The 19,379-nt window shown below is 40.6% G+C and overlaps 1 protein-coding gene across 8 annotated transcripts in view; it reads left to right on the top strand.

The window, feature by feature from the left end:
• The first annotated feature begins 8,397 nt into the window (after positions 1-8,397).
• The window catches only part of FERMT2 (FERM domain containing kindlin 2), a 72,102-nt gene continuing 61,120 nt past the window's right edge, over positions 8,398-19,379 (top strand). For 3 of the 8 annotated variants that reach the window (XM_043472115.1, XM_043472113.1, XM_043472114.1), the window contains exons 1-2: positions 9,705-9,863; positions 10,266-10,431. In XM_043472115.1, the coding sequence (XP_043328050.1) occupies positions 10,275-10,431 (157 nt within the window). In that variant the 5' untranslated portion in view covers positions 9,705-9,863; positions 10,266-10,274. Of the gene's footprint in view, positions 8,654-9,688; positions 9,864-10,265; positions 10,432-19,379 lie in introns of those variants that run through there. The other 5 variants (XM_043472112.1, XM_043472107.1, XM_043472111.1 and 2 more) reach the window with 4 other exon arrangements.

The raw sequence follows: 19,379 nt of genomic DNA, 5'->3' as shown, positions 1-19,379 counted from the left end.
AGTCAGTGTCACATTGCACACATTAGTGTGAAATATTTTTTATGTATTAATCTACAAGTCTGGAGCTCCAAGGACAGATCAAGGAATCATCAGCATAGAGACAACATTTTAAGTCTCAAAGTAGAAGAAGGTAGGCCAGAGAGAGAATGCATATAGAAAAGAAAAGAGGTCCTAGGTTGAATTTAGGGCTTGGCTAGAGGCTAAGGAGCCAGCAAGGGAGAGTGAAAAAAGAAGACAAAGATAGAACAAAAATAAGGAGATGGTGATTTCCAGAGGCCAAGAGGAGCAAGAAATTAGAAAGAGAGCAGGCAGCATGTAATGCTGCTTGAAGTTTGAGTGAGAAGAAGATGGAAAAGGCATTGCATGTTTTGCAACAGAGAAGTCATGAATGTCAGTGGAGAGGTGAACACAGAGACTAATTTGAGGGTGAATTCAAAAGTAATTTAGACTCGAGGAAATAGATATGTTGCACATAAGTATCTCATATAGGTGGTTTTGTGTTCAAGGGGACCATAGCAATATGGGTAGTGGAGGGATATATGTCATCAAGAAAGACCTTCTTCTTTCTTTAAATGGGAAGTGGTAGAGGCATCCCAGGTGGCACAAGTGGTAAAGGACCCACCTGCCAGTGCAGGAGACGCATGAGACAGGGGTTCAATCCCTGGGTGGGGAAGATCCCCTGGAGTAGGAAATGGCAGCCCACTCCAGTATTCTTGCCCGGAGAATCCTATGGACAGAGGAGCCTGGCGGGCTACAGTCCATAAGGTCTGTAAGGTCGAAAAGAGTCCGACAAGACTGAGCAACCAAGCACAAAGCACAGCAAAGTCTGTCTATATGGTGACGGCAGTGATTTGCAGCAAGCGGAGAATTAGATGAAGCAGGAAAAATTGCTGATGCGGAAATAGTGTGGATATCTCCAAGAGAACAGTACTAAAAAAATAATGGGATCCCAAAGTAAAGAGTTTATATTTTCATAGATGCATTTTTTTTCTCCATTTGCTCACTAATTTCATAATGAAATTTAAGTTGAATTTAATTCAACGGGGAGAAAAGATTTGCAGTGACACCTCCCAGGCAGCAGGTGGTGATGTTCAGCTGTGGTCAATTCTCTGTCACCTGAGCACCTGTTTAGGAGCAAGTGGATAAAAACACTTTTGTCCTTCCAAGTTGAACTGAGTTGGCCTCAGGGCAACTGGAATTGTTGGTGACTTTCTGGTTTGGCTCTTTTAGTGGAATTGCAACTCCTAACTTGGGAAGAATAGAGGGTTTATGCATTTGAAGAGGGCATTGTGATACAAAGCACAAAGGGGAGGGATCCTTTCTCCGAACGGGGGTTGGGAGTCAGTAATTTACCTGCCACTAAAAACAGGGAGGAACTGGCTAGAGAGTAAATAATACTGAAAATCAGGGAGGAGCCTAGTGTGTTCATTAACAGGGAAACACTTATCAAGTGGGAGTTTTTGCTGTGTTGCAGGAATTGACGGCAGAAGGCAGCTGTGGGGGTTGACCTCTTGACCTGTAGCCTTCCAGTGACTTACATGTGACGGCTATACTGTCCCCAGGCCAGCTGACCCCCTGCAGCATCTCTGGGGCAGGAAAGTTGGCATCTGTGCTGCTACCACTGGTTTTCTATTACAGGCCTCTGAATTTCTGTCCTTGTCATACTGAAATAATCTCTTAATCACATCCTTCCTTTCTTACATCCTGGCCCCAATCTGACCTCCTGGGAGGGCGTCCATCTGAGCAGCACAATAACTCAGCCAGCCCCACCCTCTTCTTGACTAATATAGATAGTATTTATTTAAATAAGTTTTTACACCAAAATTTGTGTATCCTGCCGTGCGTTTCCACTCTTATAAGATGGTTAGAACCTTCCAGTAACACAGTTCTATCCCTGCAAGCTTGTGAGTCTATATTCTGTCTTGGCAAAGGCTGCTCCTATTCCCCCTGAAGCTTTGATATAATCCCAGATAATCCCAGAGGTAATTTGGTTTCAGTGTTAAGCAACCATGTCTTCCACGGTGTTTATGCATGCTCAGGTCCCCTTTCGAAAAAGCATTTCTGCTCCTGTGGCTCCTCCAATGTACCATCCTATTTCTTGCTTTCCTTTTATTGATAAATTTCCCTTTCTTTAGCTGTTTGAACCCTGTCTTCAGTGGGTTGGCTGTAAAGTGATCTCTCCAAGGTGAGCAATGATTCTCACCAGCCTCATCTTCTTTTGGCATTCTATTCTCCTGGACTTCTCGGCATCATTTGATAGTGCTGACCAACTTTCCTTCTTGGAATGGCTTCTTTCTTTCTTTGTTTTGGTTGCCATGACAGTGGACTAATTTGATTCTTTTCCCTACTCCGATCCTTTCTTCTCTGTTGCTTTAGATATCTCTTCTTCTTGCTTCCACCCTTGGAGAGCAGTTCCCCAAGGGTCAGTCTCATTTGGGAAGTTGGGACACCCATGAAGGCTTGCCTCAATGTAAATGATTTTTCTCTGTGTGATCTTATTCTCTCACAAGATTACTAGGCTTGTTTACCTAATTGTCCTCCAAGTGTTTCCACTGGGATGTACAGCTTTCACCTCAAGTTCAACATTTCTTTAAAAAAAAAAAAGCTTCACATTTCCCCTGGTCCCTGAAATCAGCAACTCCCAATTTTTCTTTTCCAGTTCAGTAACTCCACTGTTTTTTCTGGTCACCCAATGGTAAAAACTTTGAAGCATTTATGATCTTCTTTTTTCAAACCTGTTTTAAACCCACTTCTTCCAAGTACCAACCATGTGATTTAGAACAAATTAGACAACCAGATAATCAGTTTGGCTATCAGTTAACTCACATTAAATAAGGATAATAATAAAAACTCAAGGTTATCATGAGGTACACGTAAAGTGTCCTGCACAGCACTTAGAACATCAAAAATGCACAAAAACTTTAACACATTGAATTCCCTCCATCTCTCACCCGCTATTACTTACCTTACCAGCCAAAGACTTTCTCTTGCATCTAAGTAATAAGCAAGCAAACTTCTGGACTTTTGTTGAAAGAACTCTTGTTCTTCCATCATGCATATTTTTCTTGGATTAATCTCATTTGAACATTGCCTTCATGATGTTACTATTGTGAGCCAGTTTTTTAATGGCTCCCCATTCTCTTTCTCAGACTCTAAACTCACTTATCAGCCTCACTGCATGCTCACTCTTCCCCAGTGTGGCATTTCTTTCTTCTCTCTGGCTGGTGATCATGCCAGACTCACTTCTGCCTCATGATTTCACATACCACACCTCCGGGGAGGCCTGGCGTGCTGCGATTCACGGGGTCGCAAAGAGTCGGACACGACTGAAGGACTGAACTACTACTGCTACTACTACCTCTGGATAGGCCTAACTCCATCTACTATTTCAGATCTGCTTAGATTTATCTTCAGAACACGTTCCATGACTCTCTTGATGACTTTCTTTCACAGGCTAGGTTATCACAATCTTCAAAGTGGGTCTGCACTTCACAATTTAGTCATTACAGTAATAGAAATTTTATCGCTTCTGATTTTTTAATGTCATTTTAAAACAATTTTTATTTTATTTTTGACTGTGCTGGGCCTTCGTTGCTGCGCGGACTTTTCTCTAGTTACGGCAAGCACGTGTTACTCTCTAGCTGTGGTGCAGGGGCTTATTGTGCAGGCTCTCAGGGACGCAGGCTTCAGTAGTGGTGGCTCATGGGCTCAGTAGGTGCAGTTCCTGGGCTCTAGAGCACAAGCTCAAAAGTTGCAGCTTCCTTAGTTGCTCTAAGGCATGAGGGATCTTCCCTGATCAGGGATTGAACCTTTGTCTCCTGCATTGGTGGGCGGATTCTTTACCACTGAGCCACCAGAGAAGCCCCTCCCCTTTAATTTTTTAATGAATCACTAAGAAATACTTCTATGAATATTAATAATAGTCAAAAGGTGGAAATAACCCAAATGTCTTTCATTTATCACTTGAAAGACATTTGGTTGTTTCTATCTTTTGGCTATTATTAATGTAGCTGGACCTTAAAGAAGGCAGAGCACCGAAGAATTGATGCCTTCAAACTATGGCGCTGGAGAAGACTCCTGAGAGTCCCTTGGACAGCAAGGAGATCAAACCAATCTTAAGGGAAATCAACCCTGGATACTCATTGAAAGGACTGATACTGAAGCTGAAACTCCAGTATTAAGTTCATCTGATGTGAACAGCTGACTCACTGGAAAAGTCCCTGATGCTGGGAAAGATTGAGGGCAGAAGGAGAAGAGGTCATCAGAGGATGAGATGGCTGGATGGCATCACCGATGCAATGGACATGAGCTTGGGCAAACTTCTCAGGAAATGGTGGCGAACAGAGAGAAGTGGCATGCTGCACAGTCCATGGGGTCACAAAGGGTCGGACACGACTGGGCGACTGAACAAAAACAACAACAATCTTTGTATACAAGTATTTGTGTGGACATATGTTTCCAATTCTCCCGGGAGAATATCTAGGAGCAGAATTGCTAGGTTATGTGGGAATTCTATATTTAACATTCTAAGGAACTGCCAAATCATTTTTCAAAACAGCTGACCATTTTGCACTCACACCAGCAATGCGTGAGGGTTGTAATTTCTCCACATCTTAGCCAATACTTGTTACTGTCATCTTTTTTACTATATCATTTTAGTGGATGGAAAGTGTTATCACATTGCAGTTTTGATTAGCATTTCCCTGATGCCTAATAACGTTGAGCATGTCATTACATGCTTTTCGCCTATTTGTACATCTTCTTTGAAGAACTGTCTACTCAGATCATTTGCCCATTCTAAACTTAATTACTTGGCTGCGCCAGGTCTTAGTTGTCACCCTCAGGATCTTTGTGGTGTCATGTGGGATCTCTCGTTGCATCGTTGCATCTTTTGCTGTGGCACACAGGCTCTAGCTGTGGCTCGTGGGCTCAGTAGTAGGAGCATATGGGCTAAATTGCTCTGCAGCACATGAGACCTTAGTTTCCCGGCCAAGGATGAACTCAGGCACCCCCTGAAGTGGAAGCACAGAGTCCTAACCACTGGACCACCAGAGAATTCTCTCTTTTCACATTTTTTTTTTCTTTTCACATTTTTTAAGAGATTAAAAAAAAAAACAAACTTTTTATTTTATATTGGAGTATACCTGATTAGTTTCAGGTGGGCAGAAAAGGGACTCAGTCATAGATATACATATATCCATCCTCCCCGAAACTCCCCTCCCATCTAGACTGCCACAAAACATTGAGCAAAGTTCCCTGTGTTATACAGTAGGTCCTTGCTGGTTTTCTATTTTAAATAAAGCAGTGTGTGCATGTTGATGACAGACTCCCTACCTAACCCTTCCCCGCCTCTTTTCACATTTTTGTTACTGTCCTTTGAAATACTGGCATTTTTGATTTTGATAAAACCCAACTTAGTTTTTCTTTCATTGTTTTTGTTTTGATGTCCTGTTTAAGAAGGCATTATTTAATCTATGGTGACAAAGGTTTACTCCTACGTTTTCTTCTAAGAATTTTACAGTTTAAATATTATATTTAGGTCTATGATCCGTTTTGAGTTAATTTTTGTAAATGGTATTAAGGTCTAATTTAACTCTTTATGCATATGGATAGCCTTTCTGGTGTTTTAAATATTCCAATATTAGAAACATGTTCCTTAAGAGCTTGTGACGTGTGTTATACATCTCCATCATGTATAACATGACATATCTCCGTCACGGAGATATGTCTCCGTGCCCTGCACTGTGCTAAGCACACAGTTAGCCACCTTGTTTGTATGAGTGTGTGTGTGAACAGTTCATATTTCTGTCAGAGGCAGAACATTTCACAAGATGACATGATGTTCAAAAAACTGTCTTCTAAGGATCAACTAGCATGATTTTCTACCAAACAGCTTTCTGTAATCTAGAGCAGTAAATACAAGAGTGTATTTCTTTCCCCTTGAAGTAGAGATTTCAATGTTATCTCAGAGGCTTTCTTTAGGTCTGTGTCAAAACAGCCCCACCCTAAAGCAAGTCTTCCTTGTTGCTCATTTTGCCAGACTTTTCCTTACTCTCCACCTTGAATACCACTTCCATCAAAAAAGTGGCCCCTGCAACCTTCCTTCCCATTCTTAGTTCACACTCCATGCCCCTTGATTTCTACCTCCTTAGTAGCTTTCACAAGGAGCTCCATTTTTGGTAATCCCTGAGACAAACAGAGAATTCTGCTCACCTGGTATTTGACAGGAACAATTCATCACATTTCATCTTGCTGGCCTCAAATGGCATTTTTAAGCGCATTTTAAAATACTTCTACACATTCATACTCACACAAACCTTCCCTTATGTTCTCCTATCCCCTAACCTCTCTGTATTTCAAACTCAGTGGTTATATTTGCTACGAACCTTTAAAGACTGTAAAGCACAGTTTAAGTGCGCTCAGAGAAAAAGCTGAAGTCAACCTGAGGACTACCAAGCCGGAGGGCTGCATCTGACGGCAGATCTGTGAGGTATCATTTAGTCTAAACCTAAGCCCAGTGCTCGGTACCTTATTTGGATATTGCTGCTTTCAATGCTTGAGCTGTTCTTCCAAACACTGGAGTTCTCGGCTACTTTTCAGTATGATGTAAGTACCACAAGTATTGCTTTGTCTTAGAGGTTCTAGTAGGGGATTTCAGATAAGATTCCACATCCGAACACACTGGGAAATATTAGGTGGAAGTAAACATTTAAGAAATGTTATTTGAAGGTCTCACTCAATAATCGAGAAAAAAAATCCCCAGTTTCAGAGATTCAAGTCTGACTCCTCTTTAATCTTCAAAGCAAGCAACAGCTTGAAACACTCACAAAGAGGGCCTACAGGGACCAGCTGCACCCAACTCAGCCTAACTATTCCTCTAATAGTTCTTATAGGGGGTCACTCCCTACCCTCTGCTTCCAGTTGGCTCGAACACCAACTGCTGATTATCTGAAGCTAGTAAAGTCGCTTGTAAAGCTATAATTAAGCTGTTTCAAATGCTAAGAAACGGGACTGATAGTTGCAATATTAACACCCCGCTCCCAGCTCCCCATCCTAATGTAGGAAACATTCACAGAAGTCAGAAGCAGTCAGAGTAGTAGGCATTGTAGTGGGAGGTTGTTCAGAAAGTAACTCACTGGAGAGTTAGAAAAAGAGAACTAGAATGTGAGCATTGACAGAGTTTCTGAGACACAACAGTTGGCTCAGACAAATTTGTCTGAAGGAAAGGGAATATTCAGAAAGGATGTGGATATTTTTCATTCTACAAAGGCATGTTTAAGAAGTCATAGTCATTCAGAGCCTGCTGGAGCACTTGCAAAAGTTGTTGAGGTACAATTCTCAGCCTCATTCCTGGCTCTATTTTAAGTCTCTAATCCTCCACTTCCCACACTTTTTCCTTGTTGTTTTGTGCCCTTTATAATGTATGCTATCTCATAGTTTGCACATCATTATATAATGCCGTAAATCTTTGGAGGATAAGGTGTAGAAATAAGAACATACATTTCAAAGCCAGGATTTCCCCCAAACATGAAATATCTCCATGGGGCAAGACATAGTGTTTCCTAGCCTTTTGAGTTGATTTGATCCTAGCATGTCTTTCATTTTCTTTGTGCCAAGGTATTTGTAAATTTGTGGGCAAGACAAAGAACTTGAAGTCCCTGCTCTCAAAGAACTCATGTCTTATTTGGGGATATTTGAAAACACAAAAGGAAACCCCTGAAGGTCCTGTCCAGGTGTCCAGCAGCTGCTCTATCAGCTGTGTCTATCACTGTGAAGGTAATGGCATGCCCAGAGAAATTGAGATGCTGGATGTAATTAAAGGTGGTGACAGACAAAGTCCTGAATGCAAAGCTTTGGAATTTTTAGAAAATAAAAAATAGAGAGGCAAAAAAACCTCCCTTGATTTTAACACCCAGATAGCTTGTTAACAATTTGGTGTATTTCCTTTCACTCTTTTTTCTCTTAATAATTAGAACTAGACACGCTTGATTTTTTTACAGCGTACAGTTCTGTACAGTTTTTTTTTTACCCTAAAAGTTACTATTTTATTAAAAACATTTTCCTATTATATTTGCAACACCATAATTTACATAAACATCACCTCCTCTCTGGACGTTCATACTGCTTCCAAGTGAACTATTTAGAACCTCCATGAGAAGAAATGATTGGAGACTGGAGCGCCTACAGACTCCGAGGCATCAATTTCTCCATGATGACTAGCTGAAAATACTGTAGTGGTTTTCCCTATTTTTGGTGCCAAACCTCTGGCATCTGACTAAACTTCGCTGCTTTTCTTTTACTTTTCTATGGGTCCCACCCCTTTCTTGAGGCCTCTAACCTCGTTTCCCAATAGTGTTGCTGAACACAGGATTATTTGCCTAGGGTGGGGGTGCGGGTGTCCTCTTTGAAGAGTCTGACAGAGTTCAAGAAGACTTGGAGGCTTTTAAAACTGAGGGTCTTTTATGGGATCTGGGATATCTTATCTGCGTCTTCCTGACCTAAATTCGTCGAGCCCTGTATTTGCCAGCGAGGCAGTTTTCCAATAGCCGTTTTTGACTGGAGCCCTCTCGGTTGAGTGCGATAGTAAAAGGGGGAAGTGGAAGTGAAGTGGGAAGCTGGAGGACCGTTCTCCATCACTGGTCAGTCTCAACAGGTAACATTCTTTAGTTCTTCCCGTACCTGCTGGCACCGGTTCAGAGCTTTTAAAATTCCTTCAAGGTGTGGCTGAGGGTGGGGTAGAGGATGTCCAGCCATCTAAATAACTTAGTAGACTGGGATTGTTAAAATGCAAATAAAAATACACAAATACGTACAGAGTCGAAAAGGCTGGAGAAAAGAGTTTCCGAATAAACCTCACTGCCTTGCTTCCTCCCCCCTCTAACTACAGCATCGTGGACCTAAATGACTCACTTCTGGTTGGAGTTTCCGAATGGGTTAAGAGCGCAAGTAAACTCTTGAGAGTCCGGTAGGAGTTGCTGATTGTGCCGGACATTGCTTGCAAAGCAATTTTGCGGTTCCCCTCTCTCCGCTTTTTCTCATTCTTTTGTTGGATGTTCGCGAAGTTGGCTTGGGCATTTACTTTTTTAAAAGTTTTTACGTCCCCAGGCCCCGGAGTGCGGCACTTCTCACCGCCCCGAGACTTTTGGGCTCGCTCCAGCCGTGGGGAGGGGGCGAGGGCACTTTGTTCACCGAAAACGACCTTGCCCTGGGAATTTCCTGCGGCCATTTCTCACGGACGAGCCCCCTCCTCCGGATGGAAGCACCGACGCCCACCGCTACATGCCCTCCCGGAGCCAGAGACGCGAGCGTGGAAGGGAGCGCCCGGCGCCCTCCCGCACCCGGGTGGGAGGTAGCCGCGCTCCCCGGGCTCCCCCTCCTCAGGTCCCGCGGCCGAGAGCCCGGATGTTGGATTCACTCCCTACGCCGGGTCCTTCATTTCCATAAAAGGGCAGCGACTCGGCGGGGCCGAGATTGCTGCCGCCGCGGGCGCCCCCGCCTCCCCCGCAGAGCTCGCCTCCCCGCCGCGCGCCACCCCTCCCCAGCCCGGGAGTTCGCGCGGCCCCGGCCCCGAGAGCGGCGGCGGGGGACGGCGCGGGAGGGGCGAGGCGGCCGGACCCGCGGAGGGCGGCTCGGCGGGGCGGGGAGGAGGGAGCTGGTCTGGGACTGAGGGGGCGGGGAGAGAGGGGTGGAGCGCGGAGGGAGAGGCGAGGGGCAGCGACGGCCGGACTCCATTAGTCGCTCGGGCCGGGACGCCGCGTTTCGCCGGCAGAGGAGAGGACCCGACACCACCACCGCTGCCGGGCGAGCCCCCGCTCCGCGCCTGTTGCCGCTCCAGCCCGGGCCCGGAGCGCAAGAAGCGCGCGGTGAGGGGCCGGGCCCGGCAGGGATTGAGGGGAAGCGCGGGCGGGGAGGAGGACCGTGGAGCCCGCGGACGGCCTCTCCCGGGCCTGGGTGCGGCCGGCCGGCGGGCAGGTGAAGCCCGCCGCGGTCCGCTAGGCGAGGGCCGCTAGGCTGGGGCCGCGCGGGGCGGGCGGTGCCGTGTCCTCCGTGGGCCGCCGCGGGGCGGGTGCCGGGGTGGCCGCGGGAAGGGGCGGGGGCGCCGAGTCCTGCCGGCAGCTGGCCTCGCCGCCGGCTCTCCCGAGTTCGTGCGGAAACCCTCGCCTTCTCCACCTTCTCTCACCCGCGGCTGACTCTGCGAGTTCGGTGGGATTTGCTTTCCTTTGGGGGAGTGACGCTGACGAGAGCCATTTCCTCCGTGCTCGCAGGAAGGAGCCATGGCTCTGGACGGGATAAGGATGCCAGATGGCTGCTATGCGGATGGGACGTGGGAACTGAGCGTTCATGTGACGGACCTGAACCGCGATGTCACCCTAAGAGTGACTGGGGAGGTGCACATTGGAGGGGTGATGCTCAAATTGGTGGAAAAACTCGGTGAGTAGCATCCCGGCCGCGTCAAAGTAAAGACTTCCCAGACTGGGCGCGCGAGTAGGGAGCGGGGGACTTAAGGCGGGAGGAGGGGTGAATTTTGGAAGTCTTGCTTGGCATCCTGTAAATGCCCTTTTTTTTTTTTTTCTTCTTAATGTAAGATCCCTTAATATTTAAACAAATAGGCTTTTCCCCCTTTGCCTCTTTTTTGTATTGTTACTCTTTGAAATTTTAATAATTTGGTTATTCCAGTCTCCTAACTAGTACTCTTAATTGCGTAGGAAATAGAGAAAACGCCTTAATTCTTAAAGGAAGTGAGAAGAGTGCGCAAGTGAAGGTTGAGAGGGTTATATTACAGGGATTGTGGTTATCAGTTCCTTACCTTCAGTGTACCTGAATATTGGTGACGTTTGATATTGAAGATGATGCAAAATCTATTTAAAATTAAATTCTGTTGGAAAATGTTCGACTTCTGGCGTTAATATGAAAGTTTTGTAGCTGTGCTACTTCGTGATGGAGTATATTAAAATGTTCCAGTCATCCACTCTTAGAAGGGGTGGGGCAGTGTTTGACTGTCTATAATAGTCCGTGCTTTTAAGTTATTTCGAGCGTTGGATTTTATGTGAATAACAAGCTAGTGAAAGAATTTTGTTTTAAAAAGCAGATATTATGGACTGGAGATTGGCAATATTTGCTTAGATACAAATAATATTGATTTAATACTGTTAAGTTGATTGATTTTAAAACTGACTCAGTCTTACTAGCATATCCAACAATGTGAAGTGTAAGAAAATTTTTCAGTACACATTTGTGATGGATGAAACCATTTTCAGCTGGGAGAATCAACTAAAACGATTTAATAGGTGCTTTTGTTACAAGAGAAATGCTTGGAGGACTGTTCCTGAGTTTTAATGTGTCATTTGTTTGTAATACAAGTTCTGATAAGTGTGTAGCATTATCTTTTTAGGCTTTGTGTGCGTGTCTTTTTAAAACACAGCATTCCTTCTTCAGGCCACTCTGGAAAAGTAGAAAAATGGTTATTTATCAGGAAATGTATTTTTTACCAAGGATTAGTGTATACCTACTGTATAAACTTACTGAAATTGTGCCCCAATGTAATTGCAGTATAAGACAGCATTCATTTAGGTGGGCCTTTTTTGGTTCAGTGCAGGGAGTTTAATTATTGAAAGACCATAAAGAAGCTCCTTAGAGGGTAGCCTCCTTAGGAATGTGCATTGTTTGGCTCTCCGAGACTTAGCCAGGGAGGGAGCCCCCCTGCTTTTTAGCCCTTTCAAAATGAGATTCTGCTGTGTGTTTATCTACATAACTGTTAGTTATCATTGTTCTTATCTGATTTGACTAAGTCAGTCACTGTGCAAAATGTTTCTGAGTCTGTTTTGCCCAATAAGGGATTGTTTAAGGAAGAAAATATCAAATTGTGTTTCCTTTGTCTTCAAAGGGAGTAAGCATTTTCTTCAGAGATTGCTTTATATATGACAAATGGGCCTTATTAATACACTGGTTTCAATAAGAGATTATTGTGAAAAAGGAGCTGTTGAAGGTGACTGAGACAACTTGTAGTTCTTGAAAGCCAGGCTTTATCTAATGAATAAATAATGACTGTGTTGCATTGATTGGAGCTGTTTATTATAGAATCACAGGCATAAATAGAAATACAGAGAATAAACTATTTGCAGACAGAACTGATGTTAATTTGCAGTGACTATAATGTTAATCTTTTAATGTTGATATATTTTAAATTTTTTTATGCAGTGAAAAGAAACCCAGTAAGGTAGGAAATGTGTACTTGAAAGCCTTACATCTTTCTTGAACTGAACAATACTGATCCTCTTAGATTTTGATTTTCAAATAGAAATTGTTCTTTAGCGTAATTCTGACTTTCCCCTTTGGTAAAAGTAGGGCTTAATGAATTTTTGCTCCTGGTTTTAGGATTAGATACTTTGAATGGCAAGCTAATTTGTTACATATTGGGAAGTAAATAGAGGAGAAATTCTGGAGGGCATTTGGACTTACAAATCAGGCTCCTCAGATTAGAAAAGAACTTTTTAGTTCTTCAGAGTTGCCTAAAACTGGAATGGCCTACCTTCTGAAGCCCTAAGTTGTGTTACTAAAGGTATTGGGCAGACTGGATGGTTACTTGTCAACAGCTGAAGTGGATCAAAGAAGCTTGCAGAGAGTCTAGATGAAAAGAGGTGGAGGTCATGGCACAGATCAGATGGTACAGGGTCTCATGTCTGAGGGGGTTGTAGAGCAGGGATGGAGAATTAGCAGAACCAGGCTGCTCTGCACTCAACAGTTGTGGTACCGCAGAGTAGCCTTCACCTATGTCTTCAAACTCCACATGCCTGTTTGATACCCTTCTTATTTCAATCATAGTGTGTATGAATGAATACCAGAGCATTAGGTTTTAAGGCTGTCTTCCATATAATTAGGGATAGCAGTTATTTCTCTGGGATTGGTAGATTTTATGATGACTCCTTCCTTCAACATTGTTAAAATTTTGTGTGTATGTACACGTATGAAATTTTCTGCGAAGAGTCTTCTTAGCTTTCATTAGGTTTTTGAAGAGATCTATGATCAAAGATTTGGCCCTTGAAGGTCAGCCTTATTTTGAAGCTACAGTGTTCATCCCAGACTCAGGCACTTTACTGAAGCAAGCTGAAAAAGTAAATAATGCTTCCAGCAACATCTTTATATTTAGAATTTTATAAAGAACGTGTGTGCTTCAGGTAAGATCATTCAACCATGATTCTTAGATTTATGACTTTAATTCAAAGATATACACGATCCCTTTTAAATTTTAGTACACAAGATATTTGTTATTCTGTGCAGATCTTTTAAAAGAAAATAGAGTATACACTATGAAAAAGTGGGCTTTAGGGAATTATATCCTGATGTCATAGAAGCTTCTTGCATCTGTGACTTTAGGTTGATACTAGACAAGTAATCTCCGTATCAATCTTCCCAATGTTTATACCCCATTCTGAAAATGAAAAGTTATTACACTTGATTTTTTTAATAGATTGAAAGCTTTAAAAAGAATTTTTAAAACTTACTGTAATTTTTGTTGAAAACAATTTTCAAAGCTAATAGTTTTTTTTTTTAAGAAAAGAGTTATAAAATATCAAGGTTAAGGATTATAAAAATAAGACACCAGATAATAAAATTATAAAAATATTTGTATTTAAAAATACATGTTTCAGGTAAGGAGGAGGCTCGGTTTTATGGGATTACCTGATGTTGCTTTGGCGATCACCAAGAAGTATTAAAACTGTTCTACTCTATAGGATTCAGAGCTTAGTAAGTATTGAGGATTCAAAAATGCCGAAAGATGCTTTGTTTCATTGCATAGCAAAAGGCTTCTGTTTCTGGATGTAGCCTTTGGAAACAAGTCATCCTCACTTTATCATGTATCGTGTTCTTGCTATAATAATGAAATAGAATATATTTATGTTGGAGTTGTGTGTTAGGATTAAGTTAAACTGTGAATGTAGCACACACAATGCCCCACCCCCCAAAGATTTTGGTTCAGATTACCTTAAAAATCCCTTAAAGTGATAGGTAAGTGATCATGAAGTATGGTTTCCATTCATTCATTCATTCCATCTCATAGAAGTATAAAATAGCTAGTTTTTCCTTCAGAAATTCCAAAAATAAATTTTAGCTAGAGCACAGATGAAGAAATTGGCTTGCATCCGGGGCTTTGTTACACAAAAATACTTTAAATACTAGGATCAGAGCTTGGCAAGATGCACACAGGGAGAAATGCTTGTTACTGGACAGCTCCCTTATATTGCTTAGTGCTTCTTGGGTAGGGCGTGCTTATTTAGTGAAATGGTGTCTATGTTGTTGAAATCCTCAGTTTTTTTCCTCCGAGGGCTTATGATTGGATTCATGGAAGTGAAATGTCTTCATGATGCAGAGTCACTGCATTCATGGTGGACTATATCAAGATAAAAATTTCTGAAAATCTTTTGAAGTGGGGTGGGAGAAGCACTTAATGGTGAAATCATATATATTAGAATGAGTTGAATTTTAGTTAAATATGTACTATCTTAGAGCAAGTTTACTCAGTATTTAGAGTACTCTTAATAATCCATAGGAACTGGACATTGAATTTTATCTGTTTCTCAGCACATCTGAAGCTCTTTAAAAATAAAGGACAGTATGTGAATTTTACTAAAATTCTCATAGCACGTAATAAAGTTCAAGCTATTCCTTGGATACATTATGGGTTGTTTTCTGCTGTGTTTTATACCCAGTTTTTAGAAAGTCAACAAATACTGTTTGATTCCAAGTAGGGTTAACTTATATTTATGGGCTTCCCTGGTGGCTTAGAGGTTAAAGCGTCTGCCTTCAATGCGGGAGACCCGGGTTCGATCCCTGGGTCGGGAAGATACCCTGGAGAAGGAAATGGCAGCCCACTCCAGTATTCTTGCCTGGAGAATCCCATGGACGGAGGAGCCTGGTAGGCTACAATCCATGGGGTTGCAAAGAGTCGGACACGACTGAGCGACTTCACTTCTTATAGAGGCACTAAAAAGAATATATCTTTTTTATTCAATTTGTTAGAAAAGATAGTGTTGGAAATGTCTATTAGCTATTAAAAACAGAAAATTTGAAGTTTTGTCTTTTATCTTCAACTCTCCTTTTTGTAATTTCAAACTTACAAGTTCAAGAATGGTAACTGAATACTATAATCTTCATTTAGATCATCTGTTAGCATTTTTCATTTGATTTCTCTGTGCAGATACACACACACTTTTGGGAACCATTTGAGGAAGTTACACACATCATAACCCTTCATCTCTAAGTACTTAAAACATGTATCACCTAAGAACAAGGACTTTCTCTTTCATATTACATTACAGTTATCAAGTTCAGGAAATTAAACATTGATTCAATACTGTTGTCTAACATGCATCCAGATTCATATTTGGCAGTTGTTCCAGTATTGGCCTTTGTTTTTTCCACCCAAGATCTCATTCTACATTTAGCTGTCAGTAAATTGCCTTCTTTACTTAGCCTCCTTTATTATACACAATGGCTACCAAGGTTAGAACCATAAGAGATTATGTAATATGTGGCTTATTAATATTACATTGAGATATATGTAAAGTAATAATACCTGTTTCCAGACTTCACAGCCACCCTATTGAATAGTTCCTCAGCATTTGTCTTTTTAAGACATTGTTTTACCTTTTTTTCAACAATAAAGCTCTTTATCAGTGTGAATTTCACTTCAGAATGATTGTAGGGTCTTCATACACCTTTATCTTTAAAGTTCAGTTTTCTTCTTAGCTTACTAATGGATAAGGTATAGACAATATTTTTATACATCATTGGGTATAGGTTTCCATAGTGTTAGTTGTCTTTAGACTATAGTAGATGCTAATAGATACACAGAATAATAAGTAATATTCTGGCTCTGTCACGTATTGGCTGTGTGATCTTTGATAACTAATCTTCTGAGTGAGTTTTGACATCTGTAAAATTCCAGTTTAAAAAAACTTTCTCATAGGTCTCGGTGAGAAAAGAGATAATACATGTGAAAATGCATTATATGGACTATTTGTGCTGTACAGATAAGAGTGGCTGTTTTCTCAGTGGCTTTGAGAGTCCCTGAATATCCTGAAGTGGAGGCAGGGGTCAGGGAGGAACTCCTTTTAAAAGGAGTTCAGATGTAATCTAGACTGTTGAAAAGGTTCCAGCTTTAATCGTGGAGAATTACACCCCTCAGAAGGAGCCTAGTTTGGGACTGCTTTGTGCTCCCAACTCCCAACAGCAAGGAAAATAGCTATCATTCCACCCTTTTGCTCACTTCCAAGCATACGTGCCTCTGTAATGTAGCAAAGAGCTGTTTAACTACTGTTTTCATGAGATTTCTGCAATGGAGTGGACCAGTAAGTGGACAATGGTATTCCAGAGATTAGAAAAATTTATAACCATGAAGGCCTCAGTAGTATGTTTTTTATTCAGTTGTAACAAAGGAATGATATACCATTGTGTCTTGGCATGTGAAAACATTGAGCCCATTTAGAAACTCATGGAAATGGTTTAAGAAAAAAGCTAATAAGTGCAATATTTTTATTTAGATAATTATCTTACTGAAATAATTTAAAAATTATGCTGATGCCATAGTACATTACAAAATGATATATATGCCCAGTGTGAGGTAAACAGATACTCTAAAAGAATATTGTAAGATAACTTTTTAATTGAGATATAATATTCTGCACTCATGTTTGTGGTTATGAAGTCATATTTACTATAATTCTTTTGTAACAGATTTTTGCATAATTACTGCATTTTTTGCTTGTTAATTTTTCTTAAAATCAGGCTTACTGAGGTATAATTTACATGCAGTAAAATTCATACTTTTTAGTATACTGTGCTGAGTTTTAGCAAATGCATGCAGTCATAAAACAACCACAATCAAGACATAGAACTTTTCCAACACTCCAAAAACTTATCTTTGTGTTTTTTTTATAATGAGCCCACCCCTTCAACTCCAGCTCCTGAAAAACCAGTGGATGTCTTTTCCAGAATGTCATATAAATGGAACCATGTAGCTATGAGGGTGGTTTCTTTCACTCGGGTGGCTCGGCTATAAAGAATCCCCCTGCAATGCAGGAGACATGGGTTTGATCCCTGGGTTGGGAAGATCTCCTGGAGAAGAAAATGGCAATTCACTCCAGTATTCTTGCCTGGTAAATCATGGATTGAGGAGGCTGGCTGGTTACATACAGTCCATGAGGTCGCAAAAGAATTGGACACAACTTAGCGAGTAGTACACTTTATTTAAAAATAGTTATTAGCGTAATACATTTTAGATTCTTGTGTATCAGTAGTTGTTTTGATTGTTCCGTTGTAGTTCATTGCATGATTGTGTACCACAGTTTATCTGTCTACCAGTTGTTTCCAGAGTTTTCAGACTACCGCTGTTGTTTCTCGTTTGCAGAGATTTTATGAGAGTTAACAATTGTTCTGAGTCCTCCAGTAGCATTTGGTATTGTCAGGTGTTTTTGGTTTTATTTTTGTTTAATTTTATTCAGTCTAATAAAGTATGTAGTGATATCTTACTATGATTTTAAGTCACACTTCCCTAATGGCTATGATGGGAAGCTTTTTACAGGCTTATATGCCATCTGTATATCTTAGTAAACTGTCTTCATATCGTTTGCTTATTTAATTGTTTTATTTGTTTTCTTGAGTTTTAAGATTTCTTAATATATTCCAGATACAAGTACTTTATCAGATAGGTGTTTTGTAGTATTTTCTCCCAGTCTGTGGCTTGTCTTTTTATTTTCTTAATAGTATCTTTCAAAAGAGCAAAATTTTTAAATTTTGAGGAAGTGCAATTTTATCAAGGTTTTTCTTTTCTGGATTGAACTTTTAAAAAATTGTCCTCCACAAGGGAATTGGCTTAGTCGAAGTTTGAAAGATTTTGCCATATAAGTTTTTTAGCTTCTGTTTATTTTTATATGTTGAAAGGAGGAATATATGAAGTATAGTAGCGATAATGTATCAGAAAGGAAATAATTGCATCATATCAGTTTGAAATAATGTAATTACAACTTTTATTTGGTAAAATCTGAGCTATAAAATAATAAGCCAGTGAAAACTGATTTATCATCAGTCCATTAGAAAACCTAGATATTTTAGAACTTTAGTCATAAAAATAGATCTGCAATACAGGCATCATTGAATAATTAAAATTTTAGGGTTTAATGTTATAAAAAGAATTAAGTCTGAATTATAATCCTGACCATGCTACTTAATAGCTTTGTGATTTTTTTTTTTTTAATTTTTAAGTCAGTTTTCATGTTAAGGGTCTGTTTCCTTATCTGTACCATATAGATAAAGACAGAATAAGCCTTCATTTATGTTTGTTCCCTTACCTTTGTAGTGTTACTGGAAGTCTTTGAAAATTGTTTTTCAAATATAATATCCTCTAAACAGTATCGTTGTATATAAAGGGTCATTATTTGAATCCTTCATTCTTGGTATTTGTCTACCTTCCTTCATTGAGAATATTACACTGTTTATTCATAGTGACTCAGAGTTACGTGTAAAATGTTGAAATTTTTATTTTCTGATATTTTTTCTCAGTTTCAATAATTCTGCTTCTAAGTGAATTAGTGTTCTTAAGAGAAGAAAAGCAATAAATGGTTGAAATGTGAAGTTTACATTTAGATTTCCCTTCCTTTTATGATTCAGTCTGCAGACTCGATTATTTATTATTTAGTAATAAGGACCATCCAGTTTCAGTGGGTAGCCCTTAATCAGAATTCAAGGTAACAGAGCCGGTAACCTTCAGCCCAAAGGAGGTGACGTTTGCTTTGGAATCTGTAGTGAATCTTTTCTCAGATATTTCCCTATCTTATTTTTATATTATCCTGTAAATAAAAGCTACATGAGGTATCTTAAAGATCAGTTTTAAAGCATCAGTGTAATGATGGTTTTGATATCTTTTCTTAATGGAGCCTTCAAGGTTATGAATAAAACACCAGTGACGTGCTAGCATTATTGATTGCAGGTGAAGATGTCTGTTGGATAAGTGCCTCCCAGTTTATTGTTCCTTAATGTAGTTCCTGAATTTCATAACCTTTGAAATTAAAAATAACTTGAAAAATGCGGACAGTTGCTGTATCAGTTTAAGCTTTTATGCAAGGTGTTGATGCAGTCTGTTGCTGGGATAGAATGCCCTTGTTGTGGAGCATAGACTGTGGGAGGACCTCCTGTCATACTCCTGATTTTGCAGCCCTGTGCTGTGTGACCTAACCTGTCTGTGCCTCTGGTTGCTCATCTGTGAAATGGGAATAGTAACAATGTCTTTATCCTAGGATTATTATAAGGACTCAGTTAGTTAATATATGTGAAGTGTTTTAGAATAGCATCTGTAAATGGAGTTATGTTGATGATGAAGTGTA

The sequence above is a fragment of the Cervus canadensis genome, chromosome 6 (assembly GCF_019320065.1).
Source record: "Cervus canadensis isolate Bull #8, Minnesota chromosome 6, ASM1932006v1, whole genome shotgun sequence".
In the NCBI taxonomy this organism is placed as follows: Eukaryota; Metazoa; Chordata; class Mammalia; order Artiodactyla; family Cervidae; genus Cervus; species Cervus canadensis.
The sequence above is the reverse complement of the archived record's forward strand: the minus strand, read 5'-3'. Positions and strand labels throughout refer to the sequence as shown.